Source organism: Sinocyclocheilus rhinocerous, unplaced genomic scaffold (assembly GCF_001515625.1).
Source record: "Sinocyclocheilus rhinocerous isolate Xijiao unplaced genomic scaffold, SAMN03320098_v1.1 scaffold85, whole genome shotgun sequence".
Lineage (NCBI taxonomy): Eukaryota > Metazoa > Chordata > Actinopteri > Cypriniformes > Cyprinidae > Sinocyclocheilus > Sinocyclocheilus rhinocerous.
This window is the reverse complement of record NW_015649998.1, coordinates 1766706-1785615: the sequence shown is the minus strand read 5'-3', so window position 1 is coordinate 1785615 and position 18910 is coordinate 1766706. Positions and strand designations below refer to the sequence as shown.

The 18910-nt window shown below is 35.1% G+C and overlaps 1 protein-coding gene across 2 annotated transcripts in view; it reads left to right on the top strand.

Annotated features, from left to right (window-relative positions):
- Positions 1 to 18910, top strand: part of slc9a7 (solute carrier family 9 member 7) — a 38823-nt gene that overhangs the window by 17871 nt on the left and 2042 nt on the right. For both annotated transcript variants that reach the window (XM_016516025.1, XM_016516024.1), the window contains exons 13-16: positions 3550 to 3609; positions 7679 to 7742; positions 12586 to 12668; positions 14592 to 14697. In XM_016516025.1, the coding sequence (XP_016371511.1) occupies positions 3550 to 3609; positions 7679 to 7742; positions 12586 to 12668; positions 14592 to 14697 (313 nt within the window). The remainder of the gene's footprint in view (positions 1 to 3549; positions 3610 to 7678; positions 7743 to 12585; positions 12669 to 14591; positions 14698 to 18910) is intronic.

Sequence of the window (18910 nt, the reverse complement as noted above, 5' to 3'; positions counted from 1 at the left end):
TAACTATAAAGAATCACTTTTAATAATTGAAATAAAGCTGTAATAAAATATATATATATTAGATGGCCTGGCAATTAACCGAAATAAGTTGAAATACTAATATTACTAAAACTAAAATTATTTGAAAATATAAACAAATAAATAAAACTTAAACTAAAATTTAAAATGAAAACTTAAAATATAAAATTGAAAGCATTTTAAAATATTAATAAATACTGTATACATACTGTAAATAGTGTGAAAATAACACTGATTGGGACACCTATAGGAGATACTTTACCCAAAGTACATGGCAATAATCACCAAAAATTAGAAAAGTGCAACATAAAAGTAGACCATATACTCTACATTTCAAAATTCAAATCCCTATTTGTGTTTTTGCCACATCAGAATGACTAGGTTTGTGTGGCATACCAGTAAACCAACAAATATTTAAAAAAGCACAATACCAGCATTTTGCAGTGTGTTGTTTTTCACATCACAGTAGCAATGAGTGAGCAAAGTCATAATGTAACATCAAAAAAGAAAAGGTAACTATCAGAGCTGTGCATTACTGCCCTGTCTAATGAAGGCAAATGCCTGTAAAATTAATAATAAACCAAGCAATAAAAGTCTGTTCATACATATTAGGCTGCTGCTAGCCAGTGCTGTCAAGGTTAAGTATGGCATTACTTTGCATTCATGGTATTGACATTAAGGCACCAGATCTAGAACCGAACTAAAGCCAAAGTTTTGCTGTCCAGCCAACAGTAAATGTGGAATTTGTGTAAACAATCAAGCATTGTAAACTGTTCCATGTTCTGTGTTCAAACACTTTCATATATAGCCAACTGTGAAACTGCTGAAGTACTCAATACCACAATCATAGCATTAGCAAAAAGAGTGCATCCAGTGGTCCAGTGTGTACATCATGGTGACAGAACAGAGTAGCCTTGTTTGTGTGTGGTTTCTACAAATAATTGGGTTAGAGATTTGAATAAATTCTGTCATGTAAATTGCAATCAGACTTACAAGATTCACTGATGTTAAAATAGGTGAAAAATTCCATATACTTACAGTGGGAAAAAAAAAAAAAATATATATATATATATATATATACACCATAGCATGCAAGTGCACATGCACCATATGCAAAGCTAAGATTTAAGAGTTTCTGCAGTGCAAAAATGTAATGGATGCTGATATTGATCCTTTCCTGTTTCTTTCTGAAGGCCCTTTAATTTCCCTCTGTATGCATAGTGTGGGCGGTTGCTCTACAGCAGTATAGTTGAATTAATTGTTAATTAGCACAGGTTGAGTAGCAAATGTATGTTGTTGCTTCATGTTAATTGACAATACAACACAACTGAACATTTTTACAAAGCGACAGTACAAAGGATCAAATCATCTTCACTTAGTGTAAGAGCATAGCAACTTTAGTTTCATGAATGTTGCATGTAGGACAATAATAAGACAATTAAACAGGCGGATTAAAGAGACACTTTGGGTTTCTCTTATTTTAAATTCTGCACAGCAAGAGTAACAATCCTTTGGTCACATGGTGCATTAGTGTATTAACAGTAGTGATTTTTCTGCCAGCTGTGTTTCCTGAGCATTTAGGGATTCCACCGCTGGCCTTTTGTTGTTCTACTTTTCAAGTAAATTTGATGGAGGTTATTCTCTCTCATTCTCCAAAGGGTTTCCATTTCCATAAATGCACTACAGTTGACCCCTAGACTGGCTCACGCTACATTTTTCCATGTTGAGTGAGGGCTGCTCTCCAATACTCACACGTACACACTATTCTTAACTCGACTGTGGTCGTCTCCTGCTTTGGGCAACTGCAGACTAATCAATGTGCAATTAAAATAAGCAATCAGATAACTCGTTGAAAACAAAATGTGCAAAGCTACTGTACTTAAGTGTGGATGAAAGAATAGGCTCACGTTCAGCTCAAAGAAACAGACGGGGTGCCACTGCTTTTATTCAAGCTGACCAGGTCACCTGAGATTAAAGAGAGGCTTTTGCATAGCTCCCTTTTGAAACTGGAATCGATGGTGTACTTTAGGCATTTGTCAATGTAGTGTCTGAGTGCTGGGGGAAAAAAAACACATCAGAATGCAAAGCATGGCTACTTTCACATCCACATTTAATGATGTTTTTCATAAAGGTATTCATGTGACTGTTGTATTACTTTACTATTGATTTATTTTAATATTTAAATTTTTAATTATTTATTGTTTAATTTAACATTTAATTTATTTTTAATTAATGTTCATTTTAATTTATTTTTAGTATTTAATTTTTAATTAATGTTCATTTTAATTTGAGTTTTTTATAGAATTTTTTAATTTAATGTTTAATGTTATTCTTATTTTAACAAACTGCTGTATGAAAACTTAGAAAAACTTATATACAGTTTTGAAATGGCCTGACAGTGGTTGGAGGCTGTCTGTTGCTCAGACGATTCTCTTCGGCATTGGTTTAGACTTTCTTCCTCTGTGCTGGCCAGTTCTGCCTTTTCTAGAACAGTCCCAGGAGGTTCCACTTACTCTATAAACATTGAGCTCTGCGCACAGAGAGCCAATTCAGAGCAGGAATGTGAAGCCCCAAACATACTTTATGTATCAGAAAGGAAATGTCTGTTTTGCAGAAAGAGTTTAAATGTCTTTTGACCTATATAATTTGACTCTTTGGCAAATGCCTAAAAAGAACATTTAGCCATTACATCACTCTTTTGGAAATTAATTCTTTCACTTTTTTGTTACTTTTTCATATTCATGTGACCGTCGTATTACTTTACTATTGATTTATTTTAATATTTAAATGTTTAATTATTTATTGTTTAATTTAACATTTAATTTATTTTTAATTAATGTTCATTTTAATTTATTTTTAGTATTTAATTTTTAATTAATGTTCATTTTAATTTGAGTTTTTTATAGAATTTTTTTATTTAATGTTTAATGTTATTCTTATTTTAACAAACTGCTGTATGAAAACTTAGAAAAGCTTATATACAGTTTTGAAATGGCCTGACAGTGGTTGGAGGCTGTCTGTTGCTCAGATGATTCTCTTCGGCATTGGTTTAGACTTTCTTCCTCTGTGCTGGCCAGTTCTGCCTTTTCTAGAACAGTCCCAGGAGGTTCCACTTACTCTATAAACATTGAGCTCTGCGCACAGAGAGCCAATTCAGAGCAGGAATGTGAAGCCCCAAACATACTTTATGTATCAGAAAGGAAATGTCTGTTTTGCAGAAAGAGTTTAAATGCCGTCTGACCAACATAATTTTACTTCTTCTGTCTCTGTTTGGCAAATGCCTAGGAGGAGCATTTAACCATTACATGACTCTTTTGTAAATTAATTCCCTCATTTAATTTTTTTTTTTTTTTTTGTGTGTGTGTTTTCATATGTAGTTATGTACCAAGAAACACAAATACCAATACATAGGCACAAAGACCAATCTTTGCAGTCAGAGAAACCTCAGAGTTTGAAGTCTTTTCTCAGTAGAAGCTGCTAGGATGTTTGATGTTTTCAGGGCTGGTCTCAAGCGTTCTGTGTTGTGCTCAGGGTTGGAGAGACATCTGCTGCAGAGAAGGAGAGGCTGCGTAGACTGTGGAATTACGTCAGGTGATGATGGACTTTGAACTCTTGTACAGGTGGTGGTGACCTTTTGACTTCACCTGGTAAAATGCACATTAGAAGCAGTCGTTTGCGTTGGTGTTTGACACTGTAATGTCTGGGCTTCTGCTTTAATCAAGCACATATCTCTTGATTGCTTTAAGACTCTATTGTACACCTATTACTCTACAGTATTCCTGTGAAATCTTTTCTGCTCCTGTTCCTATCCTGTTTTATTTTACAGTGATGTATAGAAATGAAAATTCCTGTCTGAAATCAACAATTTTGGACACACTGGGCTGAAAATATCTATGCAAATATCTAAAGAAATTCTTTTTATTAGAATTTTTTTTTTATTTGGTTACAGACGGTACAAATTTATATTTTCTATTTGTAGCTTTTGTTTGTTTTTCTTCACAAGAGTCTCCACACAAAAATGGTTTATACAGTATTTCTTAGTTTTTTCTTTTTTGGCCTGAAAAAAAAAATGGTGGCTGGAATTCCAATGCAAACATTCTATTCTATTCTATTCTATTCTATTCTCTACTTTATTATTTTAATTTCATTTCTAATCCTTCACTGCTGCTATCTATTGTACTCCTGCAAAAATCTTCTTCTCTTTTTCTACTCAGTATAAATCATTACAGCACCCCTTTATAAGCAGTTAACTTCCTTTGCACACTCAAATGTTTGTTCTCAGTGGTTAGTCTCCATGATGTGCCAGTCCATTTCTTCCAGGGCTGTATTTAAAACTGGTGGGAGTCGCTTTGAAAGAATGTGTGTGCGCTGTGGCGCCTGTTTTCACGTTGGGGTGCTAAAGGAAATCTGTACACAAAGCTCACTGGCAAAGACTCGATATCCTCCTGGCTTAAGACTGCAGATGAGTAATACCAAGGCATCAAAAGAAAGATTAGTCTTACGAAATGAATAAGCTTCCTCTTATACCTGCATTCAAAACAATCTGCTGCCCTTGGCTTGCTTGGCTTCAGTATATTAGCAACCGCACACACAGGCTGACAGCGAGAGCTGCTCTGTCCGTCTTGCAGGAAGGAAATGTTCGGTATCCACCACGCTTGTATGCTTTCTGCACACGCGAGTGCATACTGTGTAGTACTCTTCCTCAATTTTTGCCTTGTTTTTTTGTTGTTGTCATAACTGGCTCCTCTAACCTCCATGTGACCCTTTAATGTAGCCCACCCTCCAGCTGCAGTAGCCTAATGTTTGTATTATTTAACTCCAAGATATTCTTTGGTTTCCTTGTATTTCATTTTTCTGTTTTGTTTTATCTCTTGCCGTTCTTCCTCCGAGCCCCTCCATTTTATTCCTTTTCAACTTGCAAGTCTTTAGCACAAATAAATAAATACAGATCTTTAGCTTCAAACATTCCTTCAGCAAAGTTCAAGCTCCTTCCTTCCCCACTGTTTCCCATTTCCCAGTGTAACTTGTGTGAAAGCAAATCTTCCCCTGATCTATAACCCAGAGCTGTAAGTCCTTTTTGGACAACTTAGGCACCCTTTCTATAAACCAATGGGGAGGAAAACTCTTTTTTGTTTTACAGACAGTTCTCTTCTAGATGTGATAGAAACAACAGCAGCTTGTAAAGACACCTGGTCTGTCACCCAGAAATGAAACACTGGTATTGGCAGAAGTATGTTAACTGTTTTTTCACCCACGTTTTGGGAGACAAATATTCCTTGCTGACTATAAAATGATAAGATGTTCAGTAAAGTTTTAACTGCTTGTCATTGCAAAGACAGATAATAAGTCAGCTCTTTCTGTTTTCATTGGCACTTGTCCACATGGGCGGCACTAGAGGCTCAGAACGCCTGAGCTTCTGCTAACCCTCAAGCTGTGTCTGACTTCACAATGAACTCTCTGTTGATCCTTGGGGTTCAAAAGCCAGCGGTCGCGTCATATCCACTGTTTTAATTGAGAGGGAGAATGAAAGACGAGCCATAGGATCAAAGATCAGTAAATGTACTTAAAGGCCAGAGTGAAAGTTCACCTAGTGTATCACTTATCTCAGCAAAGCCTCACCCTCTGAGCTCTAAAGGTCTGCTGGGTTCTCCTCGTATTTCAGCCAGTCAAGCGAATGGGAGAACATGTCTGGCTCTTCACACAAGTTTGGTCTTTGATCCAGACGGAAGTCTGGTCCACTTTGCATTTGTTTATTCTGGCCAAGAACTGTTCACTTACACAGGAAAAGACAGTTTTGACATGAACTGATGTTAAAGGGATAGTTTACCCAAAAATGAAAATTTTGTCATTAATTACTCACCCTCATGTCGTTCCAAACCTGTACGACCTTCGTTCATCTTCGGAACACAAATTAAGATATTTTTGATGAAATCCGAGAGCTTTCTGACCCGACATTGACAGCAACGCAACTGACACGTTCAAGGCCCACAAAGGTAGTTAGGACATCATTAAAATAATCCACGTGACATCAGTGGTTAAACTGTAATGTTATGAAGCTACGAGAATGCTTTTTGTGTGTAAAGAAAACAAAAATAATGACTTAATTCAACAATTAATTTTCTTCCGTGTCATTTTTCGCCACACGTTCATGAGAGTATTACATTGTGTGGATTTCTTAATTTTTTTTTTATGTTTTCAATTTTTATTTAGTTGTAGTAATTTTGTGTTTTTGTTAGTTTAAAAAAAAAAATATTTCCACTTTAATTTAGTTTATTTCAGTTTTAGTAATTTTAATACTTGCGCTTAAACAAAATTTAGAAATGTTTTTTTTTCATCTAATATTGATATTTGATCAAAATAACACTATAACCAAAATGGTAATTCTTTATACTACATTCGACTTAAAAGTGTAAGTAAAAGTAACATCAGTCATGAAGTCTATTTAAACTTGTTGAGTATTCTGTATTATGTACATTCCTGCCATGTATTTAATATATCAAATATATTTTCAATATTTAGATCATCCTTTGTTCATTTTGTTTTTACATGCTCCTTTGTGGTCGTTTTATTTAAATTAGGTGATGTCAAAAACTAGAAGTTTAAGCCTGTGACCAGCTGTAGAAGACAAATGAGTGGAATTGCCTGTAGACGGAACACAAATTAAGATATTTTTGATGAAATCCGAGAGCTTTCTGACCCGACATTGACAGCAACGCAACTGACACGTTCAAGGCCCACAAAGGTAGTTAGGACATCATTAAAATAATCCACGTGACATCAGTGGTTAAACTGTAATGTTATGAAGCTACGAGAATGCTTTTTGTGTGTAAAGAAAACAAAAATAATGACTTAATTCAACAATTAATTTTCTTCCGTGTCATTTTTCGCCCCACGTTCATGAGAGTATTACATTGTGTGGATTTCTTAAATTTTTTTTTATGTTTTCAATTTTTATTTAGTTGTAGTAATTTTGTGTTTTTGTTAGTTTTAAAAAAAAAATATTTCCACTTTAATTTAGTTTATTTCAGTTTTAGTAATTTTAATACTTGCGCTTAAACAAAATTTAGAAATGTTTTTTTTTCATCTAATATTGATATTTTATCAAAATAACACTATAACCAAAATGGTAATTCTTTATACTACATTCGACTTAAAAGTGTAAGTAAAAGTAACATCAGTCATGAAGTCTATTTAAACTTGTTGAGTATTCTGTATTATGTACATTCCTGCCATGTATTTAATATATCAAATATATTTTCAATATTTAGATCATCCTTTGTTCATTTTGTTTTTACATGCTCCTTTGTGGTCGTTTTATTTAAATTAGGTGATGTCAAAAACTAGAAGTTTAAGCCTGTGACCAGCTGTAGAAGACAAATGAGTGGAATTGCCTGTAGACCTTATGATTTATTTGTGTAACTTCTTCTCAGTGGAAACCTTGCCTTGCTGCAGTAGGTATGTTGTGTGAAATGAGATTGTAACATGATCAATATAGCTCTGCTTGAGTCCATTTCGCCTGCTTATCTTTTCTTCGTGCTGCTGCCGTTTGTGGGCTTTGCTAAAAGGTTGTGGTACATATTTGGCTGCATATGCACTGTGGGGAAAGCTCATGTCACAGATGCACACAGGCAGACTGATGTGCAGTTTCTCTCTCTTTCAGAGTTGGAGTGGACCCTGATCAGGATCTTCAGCCATGTGGGGACAGCTTCCAGGTCCTTCAGGGAGTAAGTCTCAATATGTTTCTGTCCTCCTGCCAATGAAGCTTTTACCAAGTATTTTATTTTTGCTATAGAAATGAGTGATGCTTCAAACTGTACAACAAAGGAAACGTGTGCTAGTACTTTTTAAGCCATCAGTCTTATAATGTTCTCTAGACATACATTAAAGGAAGAATTTTGCAATGCCTTAGAAACCACCCAGGAACACCCAAGTAACGTGGATTTGCACTGCCAATTATCAGTAACATTTCTTTTGGAAAATGTAAAACTCTTGTTCTGAATTGCTGCCACATCATCCTGTCCCTTTCGCACTTAAAGGATTAGTTCACCCAAAAATGAAAATTGGCTTATGTTTTACTCACTCTCGAAGCATCCTAGGTGTATATGACTTTCTTCTTTCAGACAAATCCAGTCGGAGTTATATTAAAAATTGTCCTGGCTCACATTCATAATAAAACGTGCTTCACACAGCTCCGGGGGTGAATAAAGGCCTTCTGTAGTGAATCCATGCATTTTTGTACGAAAAATATCCATATTTCAAACGTAATAAACACTTCTCTCTCACTTCATCTAACTGTCATACGCGGAAGCCGCGCCGGCGGATGTCGTAGCACGTCGGCGTTGCGTGATTGGTGACGAACGCGGAGAGAGAAAGAAACAAAACGCCGGTCACGAATTAGAAGAACAAACCGAAGATTTGCAAAGAAAAATGTCGGAGGATTTCGATATAAACCAAGAGGAGACTGGTTTTCCTTTGCTAAAGTAAGGAAACTTTGCTTCCTTTGCTCCTATAAACAAACTCGTGAGACTAGCATACCTCAAGAGGTGCGTGCGCTGCGCATACGTCATACGCCTTCCGCTAGAACGCCTTCCCCGTATGACAGAAAACGGAAGTGAGAGAAAAGGGTTTATTACGTTTGAAATATGGATATTTTTCTTACAAAAACGCATGGATTCACTACAGAAGACATTTATTCACCCCCGGAGCCGTGTGAAGCACGTTTTATTATGAATGCGTGCGCTTTATTTGACGACTTGTGGACTGTTCAACTGCAACACCCGCTGACTGCAATGATAGAGCTTGGAAAAGCCAGGACAATTTTTAATATAACTCCAACTGGATTTGTCTGAAAGAAGAAAGTCATATACACCTAGGATGCTTCGAGGGTGAGTAAAACACAAGCCAATTTTCAGTTTTAGGTGAACTAACCCTTTAAGACCTCATATGCAGCTACCCAAAAACCACACACAAATTCATTCTTCCTGGTTTTGGCCTCTAAAAAAAGGTGCACGCTTGCCTAAGTGTCATTTGTGGAGCGATCCTTCGAAAGATAAATTCAACCCCTTCAAAAACGGCCATTCAAACAACCCTGACACCTCTTAGCTGTTGGCATGTTGTGTTTGAAACCCGTGGGTGTGTTTTTGAAGAAGTACGAATACATGCACCAATACAGAGATACAAGATAATGCAGACTTCATGCACTGGTGATATGAGCACTAAGGATCTCAAAGTACAGGTACTTTGGTACAAAGTTGATGCTGAAATAATAAAGATGTTGACGAGTGCTTGTGCTTACGACTGACCATAAGTGGTCAAACACATTTCTTGGTAAACACAGTTGGTTTATAGATTTAGGAAATAAACAATCTAGACCAGATTCACAAAAGTCTTCCTAAAGGGATAGCTCACCCAAAATTGAAAAATCTGTCATTTACTCCCCAAACCTGTTGTTCCAAACCTGTAAGAGTTTCTTTCCAAATAGGTAGCCATTGACTTTCATAGGATTTTTTCCCCCCATACTATGGAAGTCAATGGCTGCCAGCATCTCTCCCTTTTGATAACCCTTAGTGTTTCCATCTGGAACACAAGCATCTGATAGGGTTACAAGCAGGGCTTGACATTAACTTTTTTGCTCACCAGCCACTGTGGCTAGTGGTTTTCCAAATTTACTAGCCACTCAGCATTTTGACTGGCCACAATTTTGTTGTTGGGAAATTACGTTTTATTTGACTTAATACTGCATACAAAAATGTATTTAAATTGATTTCCAGGTCATTTTTGGCCTATTTAAAGGGCATTTTCCCCTAACCGTATTAAATACATGTATCATCTTTCATATCAAATTCTTACATTTTATTAATAATTTCAATTAATATAATTAGACATATTATAGGGTCTATAGGGCTGTTACCAATCAAGTTAAATCAGTATCAACAAAACCGATCTTTCCACTGCAGAAGAAACAGAAGTGACTGGAGTGGCATTTAGATGCATTTACACAGACAGTTCAATGTAGCTGAAATATAGCAAGAATGCATTTAGACTGCAAAATTATAACAGCATAAATAATGTTGTGAGCTTGGTGTTTTAAAATAGTTTTTTTTTTTTAATATACAAATATGAAATGTTGGAAAAAATGCAAAGATAATCTACTATGAAAGTAAACCGCCAATAGGTGGCAGCAAGTGACTGTCTTAATTAATGAGTCATTGAAGCATGCCTTCAAACGATTCGTTCAGACAGCCGATTCATTCACGAATGAAGCAACTGCCTGTCTTTATGAATGGACCACTGAATCATTGACTCAAAATTCAAAAACGCAAATCAACACCGCTGTGTGTTGCTCAGAGATGCGCGACTGTTCTGCTGTGATCTTTGTTTGGAACTATTTTCATTAACCAAATTGAGCAAAAACTGTCAACGCTGACAATATATCCTTTCAATAAATTCAAATTAAAATATTGAACTAAAATGTATGTTAACTACTCGTTTTAACTCTTGTATAAAATGTCAAATTTGCAGTCGTGGTTTTCAGGGAAAACGTCACTCTCTTGGTCATGTTGCTTAACAATTAACATATTCTGTATGTTATAAATATTAAAAACTAAGTAACATTTTTATGTTTCTTCTGTGTGCAGTTGTTCGTTTTAATTTCTCCATGAGATTCTCTCACAGACAGGCTGTGTGAGCCTCAACTGGCGTAATAAATAAAATCACAATCATTCTCGCCGAAATTTCGGTGCTTCCCTAATTAGATGTTTTAATCAGATTAGTTGTCCGGTCGGGCAAGTAAAAATCTCGATGTATGGTTTGTTAGGATAGGACAATATTTGGCTGAGATACAACTATCTGAAAATCTGGAATCTGAGGGTGCAAAAAAAAAAAGGTTGTCCAAAAAAAGTTCTTAGCAATGCATATTACTAATCAAAAAAATATCTTTATGTAACATGATCTTTACTTAATGTCCTAATGATTTTTGGCATAAAAAGAAATAATTTTGACCCATACAATGTATTTTTGGCTATTGCTACAAATATACCCCAGCGACTTGAGAGGTTTTGTGGTCCAGGGTCACATTTGGCGGGTGTTAATGTCAAGCCCTGGTTACAAGTGTACTAGATTAAAAAAGTAAAGCTTGGTAGAAGCAATATATAGTCTATGTAACTTGTAATGCTTAATGTTTGAAACAACCCAGTAAATTAAACATGGTGCCCTTTGGAAAGTAAAACACTAACTTTCAGAGGTTATTTACAATGATTTTAAAAAAAGAATTCATGAGTTTAAAATACATTAACCTAAGAGGACTACAGTACTGCATATATGCACACTATGCAATATATATATCTATTCTAAGTTAGAAAACTAGGAGTAAATAATTTAGAAGAATTTTATTTGTAGGAATTCTTAAGAATGTTTAAAATCCAGACACTTAATTGTTAAAATCATAATCTGTGCATGCAGTTAATAAAAATAGATAATATTAATCAAACAAAAATGTTGTTGAAGAAATTTTATGAAAATAGATTTGTCTTTATTATTACATTCCATTGTTTTAATTTAATTAGTTAATATTTATGTTAATATTTTATTTATTTTTTTATCAAGTAGTGTATTCACTAGCATATTACTTATTGCCATCATATCAAAATTGTGAAAATTGACTGAATTTTTTGGTATAATGACAACCCTATATCACATGTGTACAGTTTTACTTTGGTTAAAGTACACTTTTTGTCTTTGTCACACATCTTATCTTATAAACAGTGGTCCGCACTATAGTATTAACACTAAAGGAATATAGCAAGCTTAGGGTAGGTTGCAGTATAGTGTTACTGTGAGATTGTTTGTGATGGCGTTAATCTGTAATCTCTTTAAATGCAATGAAACTGATGTTGAAGCTGAACTCGTGAGATTAGATGAACTGGGATAAACGTACTGGCAAGAGGTTTTACTACATGTACAATGTCAGTGGATAAATATGGATGAATATTGAGTGTGTGTACTGTTATTTATGATAAACCGTTAAGTATCAGGTTCCGTTCCACCCATTCAAAAGTTTGCAGACCATTTCTCCATATGGCCTGGTATTTATGTGGCCAGTAGTGGATTAACGTTTGATGACACTAAAGGTGCAAAAAGTACACATTTTGTAATGTAATATAATATAATATAATATAATACAAGATAATATAATATCTTTACATTACAAAAATTACACAGTGCATTTTTAGCCTTTTACCAAAAAGGCAGACTTTTGACATTTGAAGTATCAGGTTTTGACAAACTCAACATGACAAACTCCAGATTGACAAACTCCAAATTGACAAACTCGATTGCAACATGCATTGTTGTTTGCTGTACGCTACTGATGCAGTGATGTTCAATCATGAACATAAAACAATATATTGACTTCTAAAGTCATTGTTTTAAACATCTGTTCAATTATTTACTTGTCTGCCACAATAATGAATTGTGCTTTGAATTATGTATGTGTGTGTGTGTGAAAAAGTTTGCATAACCCTGCTGTAGATTAAATAAATCACACTTACGTCCTTTTTCTCTCCTCAGGATGGAACAGAGTCAGAAGGACAGAGCAAGACCAAGCAAGAGAGCGCCTGGCTTTTTAGACTTTGGTATACTTTTGACCACAAGTATCCTTTTCAGCATGCCGTTCACAACAACACACACTTGCACGCTTTTGTGGTCTTGTCATTAGGAACTCAAGCACGGTTGAGCATTACCTCTCTTTCACAGTTGCTCTTCCGTGAGCCTAGCCAACTGAGATTACTTTGGCTCCATGCAAATGACTAGGAAAAAACATCTGCTCCCACACCACAGACAATGACAAAAGAGAGACACATATTGATGAAACCCGCTAAAGCGGATCTAGATGAATATAAATGCAGAGTGAGAGTGAGGAAAGGATGAATAATTCCGAGATTTCATAGGATAGCTGGTTTTGATCAGTGCTGGAGTTACTCTGAGGCCTTAACTGAGCCTCTAAACCCCCGAACTGACAAGCCTCACCGTCCTGACGCAACTCCCACTCCAAAAAAAGCTCCAGTTTGAGCTCCGCATCTCAATACGAGCTGCTGGAAATGTCATTACTGACGTTCTTTGCACGGAAAGTCAAATGAAATGGCTGCAGTCCATTTTCACAAAGAGTCCTGAATGAAGCAATCAATGATTCTTGAGCTCTCAGCAGGGTTCGTCCACTGCAATTATTTTGTGCTGAAAGGTTTACTGTAGCCGTACCTTTTCAGTGAGACGGTCATGGGTGGTGAGAGGAACAGAATAGCAAAGAAAGGGGTTTTATTTAGCTCACAGATGCTAGAAATAATGCTTAAAGGTGAAAGTGGCACACACACACATTTTCTCACACACTTCTCAATCCGCTTCCTGCACAGCTGTGTCTAGCCAGCTCCACATGTGGTGACTCACAGGTCCTCAGAGCTTATGTCAGATGTTTATTAGGAATCTTAGCTTGCGATTTTCTCTGCGCCCACAGCCGTGCTTGTCGGCTTACAAGTGTGCTGCCTTATTGTCACAACAACCTACCCAACAACATTCGGTTCCTTTTGCACAGGCCCTCGGGAGTGAATTAAAGTGTGCTTGTGTGCTTTCCAAAAGGCCAGCTGCCTGTTTTGTTTCTCTTTGGGTGCCAGACCATGCTATTGGACATCCTACAGAGATATTTTGCAGTCTATACCTCTCTCTAACTCTGTAGGGGACATCCAGTTTAGGTCCCCCTCATAGATATTATATGTTTTCAAATCCATCTCGGGGTGTTCTTGGTTTCATGCCATCTGCATTTTACTGCCGCCTTCTCTATTTTTATCCCCGTCTGTCAAAAATAAAAAACCTCAGTATTGCTGCCAAATGCGTACTAGCTGTCCTGTTTAGGTCTGTGTGCTGGACTCTGAGTGAACTATTTAAGGGGATGATGATCTGTTTACTCCATGATTATGAGGCTGAGACTCAATCATATGTGACCCTGGACCATTGCTACAAATATACGCAAGCGACTTAAGACTGGTTTTGTGGTCCAGGGTCACATATCAGTTCCGAGAGTTCCAAGAATTTTTGGAGCTTCCATTATAAGCAATGCTATTTTGAATGGTTTGAATTGATTTTCTGTTTTGAAATGTTTGACTTGGATGAATGTCGGAAGTCTTGCAGTCATTGTTGATATGTGGCTGTTATGAATTAACTAGTTTAGCCAGAAAAGATTTAATCATTTTCTTTACCAGAGAGCTTTGAGACGGTCCAAGCTGCTCTTTTGCGTGCATACAGTTAAAGTTAATAGAACTGAGTCTATGAAAGTTTTTTTTTTTTGAATTGGTAGAGAATTATAAGTTATGATTAACTAATGTGAGTACTCTACAAGCTACTACTGCATGACGTTGACTTTACCATACCTGCATGTTTTCAGCTGTTTTTGGAATTGAAAGTACATAATGTTGTAAGAAGTGTCTATATCAACCATATTTCAGTCCAGTGTGTGACATCTTCCTGGTTCACGTCTGCTTGACATTGACACTTCAGCAGAGCTTTTTCCCTTAACACAAGTACAGTTACCTGAAGCCTATCCTGACCCATAGCGGTCCCCCTTTGACCTCCACTCTGCCGGCTTGCTGCGGTCCTCTGGCTCGATGTCTGACCAGCCCCCAGGCCTATGAGGTAAGACCACATACGCACACGCAGTTATTAAATCAGTCAGTCTGCTAGATATATATACAGTATCTCACAGAAGTGAGTACACCCCTTGTATTATTTTCTATATAAATATAAATTTATTTAAATCAGTTAAATATAAAAATGAAAAAAAAAAATCTGTTTACTTTTCAAATCTAATAGATTTTTTTAGTAATTTTACTTAATTTGTTTTAAAAATGTTTTCTATATAAAATCAATTATATTTTAACAATTATTTATTTATGAAATAGCTTTGTATCTGTTTATTCATTATCTTTTCAAATTTTAATAGATTTGCATTATTTTATAAATAAATATAATAAAAATTAAAATCAATTAAATATGAAAAAGAAAAAAATAACTTTACGTTTTCAAATCGAATCAATTTTTATTATTTTTTTATTTAATTGATTTTTAATATATTTTCTATATAAAATCAATTAAATATTAAAATGAAAAAATATCTGTTTACTTTTTAAAATCAAATTGATTTTTATTATCTTTTTATTTAATTGATTGTAATATATTTTCTATATAAAATCAATTATATTTGAACAATAATTTATTTATGAAATAGATTTATATCTATTTTTTAAATTTTAATAGATTTTTATTTTATATACAGTATATATAAATATAATAAAAATGAAAATCAATTAAATATAAAAATGTAAAAATTATGTTTTTTCAAATTATTTTTTAAAATTAATAGATTTTTAATAAATACCACCCTTAATTTACTCTATTAATTCAAAGTATCCACTAACAAGGTAGATCCAAACTGATACATTTTAGAATCAACCCAATGCCTATATTATCAAAATGGCCCCTTATTTGCTATTAGTAGATTGGTCATTACTTCACACTGCACTTTGCCATGTTTCTAAGGAAGTAGCTTGTTCAGAGTTCCTCAACAGCACACTTTGGTTTCCATAGCTTGCTTTCTAATGTTGTTGCTGCTCTGTGAAACCCTGTTTGAAAAGAAAAGAGAGAAAGACAGACAGACACACAAAAGCACTGGGGCTTTTAGACTGGACACAGACCCGAAGGAAGACGTATTCAGTGTGCGCCCCGTCACAAAAGAGCCTTTCATGATGCCACTCTGATGATGGTGAGCCCGAGAGGCGTTCCAGGCTCTCAAGCATGGAGAACACCGTTATTCACAACGGTCACAGGCCCATTCACTCCTGCAAATTCCCCTATTCATCACAACGTTAGTACTTGTAGCTCAGCCTGCTTGGCTGTGCTCACAAACATCTTACAGTCTTACATTGTGCTTTTGGGTCACAATGAGCTAAATGTCCTGCAGAACTGCTTGACCGCCCACCTCTCTCCCACGTAACACAATTATGCCCCTCATAGCTGCAGCGAATGGTATGGTGTGAATACCAGCAGAGAGTTTTTGTAGACCTATAACGGGCGCGGGAAGATTTTTTAGGTTGGGGGTGCTGTACGCGCGTGGGGTGGGAGGTGCGATAGAGGCTATTTACACGAAGTGAAAATAGCAGTATTTTTTAGTGATATGCTATTTACACTAAGTGAAAATAGCATATTTTCTTAGCGATAGATGCTATTTACACTAAGTGAAAATAGCTATAGATAGTTAAAATAGCAGGATATTCTGCTAATTACTTATTGCAAATAGTGTCAGTTATCTGCACCTCAGCATTGTAATACATTAAAACAGTGTGCAATAATAACTTATTGAGTGTAAATTTGAATTTGAATTCAAATTATTAAATGGATGCCACCTTATTGGGACAAAAGCCCTCCCTACACCTAACCCTACCCGATACTTTATTTTCAACTTTTTGATTATTTCCTTAATTTTTATTAAAAATAAATGCTTTTCTGATGTGATTTGAAATTTGAAAAGGGAGAAAAAAAGTTCGCCAAAAGGCAGATTCGAACCCGGGTCAATCGCGTCAAAAGAAGTATGACACACACTTTACCACCTACGCCACTGAATCTGACGATTATTGACTTTGATTATTATTGTCTTTTGTAATGTTGACTAGCCCAATCACACGTTGGTGGCTGGAGTTAGTGTAAATAGCCTCTGCCAACAAGGCGGGCTATTTGCTCTTGGTGTAAATAGACACTCCAATTTAAAAAAAAAATTCCCAACAGTTAAACAGTTGCCCACAGAAAAAAACAGGGGGTGCTGCAGCACCCTCAGCACCCTCACTTCCCGCACCTATGACCTATAATGAAAATAGTTCGTACCTCAGAGCATGAGTCATGATGTTTGTTACATACATCCTTTTAAACTGGGTCAGTTCATCTAAATACCCCAGTTTGTCTGTCTGTATATATTTCTATTCCTTTCTTGATTGTGCTTTCTAGGTCCTCCTAATACCTGCCATATGCGTCTAAGTTCACAGTCTCTTTTTTTCTTTGAATTGCATTTTTTTGTTTTGTTTTGCTGCTCATATTTTTATTTTAACCCAGCTCTCCCTCTCTGTTCCACAGTCTACGTCTAGATTTCATTTCCATATTCACTTCCTCCATCAGATTTATTAGTCGCTTGCTCGTTAAATCTGAAAAAAAAAAAAAAAAATTTTTTATTGTCTTAACGTATTCCTCATTTTTTTTGTTTAATTTTGCTGCCAGTTTTTCTTTGGCTGTTATTTAGTTCGTCTGGTTAAATCCATTTTGTATGGTTTCAAATGTGAATAACAGGCTTTTTGATTCTTGCAGTTTCCTTTTTCTTTAAAGGTCTTTTGTGTTGAACTTGTTCCTATATCACTTTATTTTGAAGAGCACTTAGCCAGAATAGTTCTCTGATAATGGTTCATTTATGGAGGTTAAGTATGGGATAATGTACTGTTTGACAGACACTGACGCAAAATATGCAACACTTACTGTAGTTCCGTTCCTGTATTTTGGTTAGGCAAGAATGGTTTCCAAGAGTGATTTTTACTGTTTTGATTTGGCTTCTTATGGAATCATTTTCAGTGACAAAATAACTGTCCATACTAGTTCTTGTTCTTGAATGTCTTAAGTCTTAATTTGCCCTTCCAAAAATTAAGGCCTTAAAAGTTTTAAATTCGTAAAGTCAAGTATTAAATGTTCCAATATAAATATCTAAATGTCCTTAAATCAAGATACATTTACAGATGCAAATGAAAGATATTATGTTTTTTTTGTTGAGAAATTGAGCAAAATTAAATGATTTTCCTCTTTGAATTAAGTTCTTGTTTGTTCTTGTTTAATCAAACTTACTTCATTTTGATCAATTTCTAATAAAACAAACAAATGTATGTTGATTTAAGAATCTTTAGACATTTGAACTCGAAAACAATACTGGATACTGGTTAAAAAATAACTTTTTTGCAGTGTGATCAGAATTAAAGTAGTAAGAAATTAAAGTAGTTTTTTTAAATTAAAGTTGTATTTTTGAACTTTGAAGTGTTGCTAATACAAGACATTATTAACCGTATTAATACCATATTAACGCTTTGTGTTGTATTCAGTTGTGACCCTGGACCACAAAACCAGTCTTAAGTCACTGGGGTATATTTGTAGCAATAGCCAAAAATACATGGGTCAAAATTATAGATTTTTCTTTTATGCCAAAAATCATTAGTATATTAAGTAAAGATCATGTTCCATGAATATGTTTTGTAAATTTCCTACTGTAAATATATCAAAACTTAATTTTTGATTAGTAATATGCATTGCTAAGAACTTCATTTGGACAACTTTAAAGGCGATTTTCTCAATATTTAGATTTTTTGCACCCTCAGATTCCAGATTTTCAGATAGTTGTATCTCCATACGTCATTGGAAAGCTTATTTATTCATATTATATTATTAAGATTTCAAAAAATTGACCCTTATGACTGGTTTTGTGGTCCAGGGTCACAATTTATTTCTTAAATTCTCTGTACATGGTCTTAAATTTACCTTCATAAAACCTGCAAAAACCCTGTAATATGTATGCTGTTAGCTGTGGGTTCTTGCAAAACAGTAAAAGAGATAATTTTGCTATAATGACTGCTATAACGCTACAATATTCCTCTTATTACACCGCTGCTTGGCAAATAAACAAAAAAGGCAAGAAATATTGACTTGAGTTGAAAGCATGTATGAAGAAAGATACCAGGAAAATGTTGCCTGGGATTTAATTATCCAGTTTAATGGTCATTATGCAAAAAATAAATAAATAAAATAAAATATTAATTAATTATATATA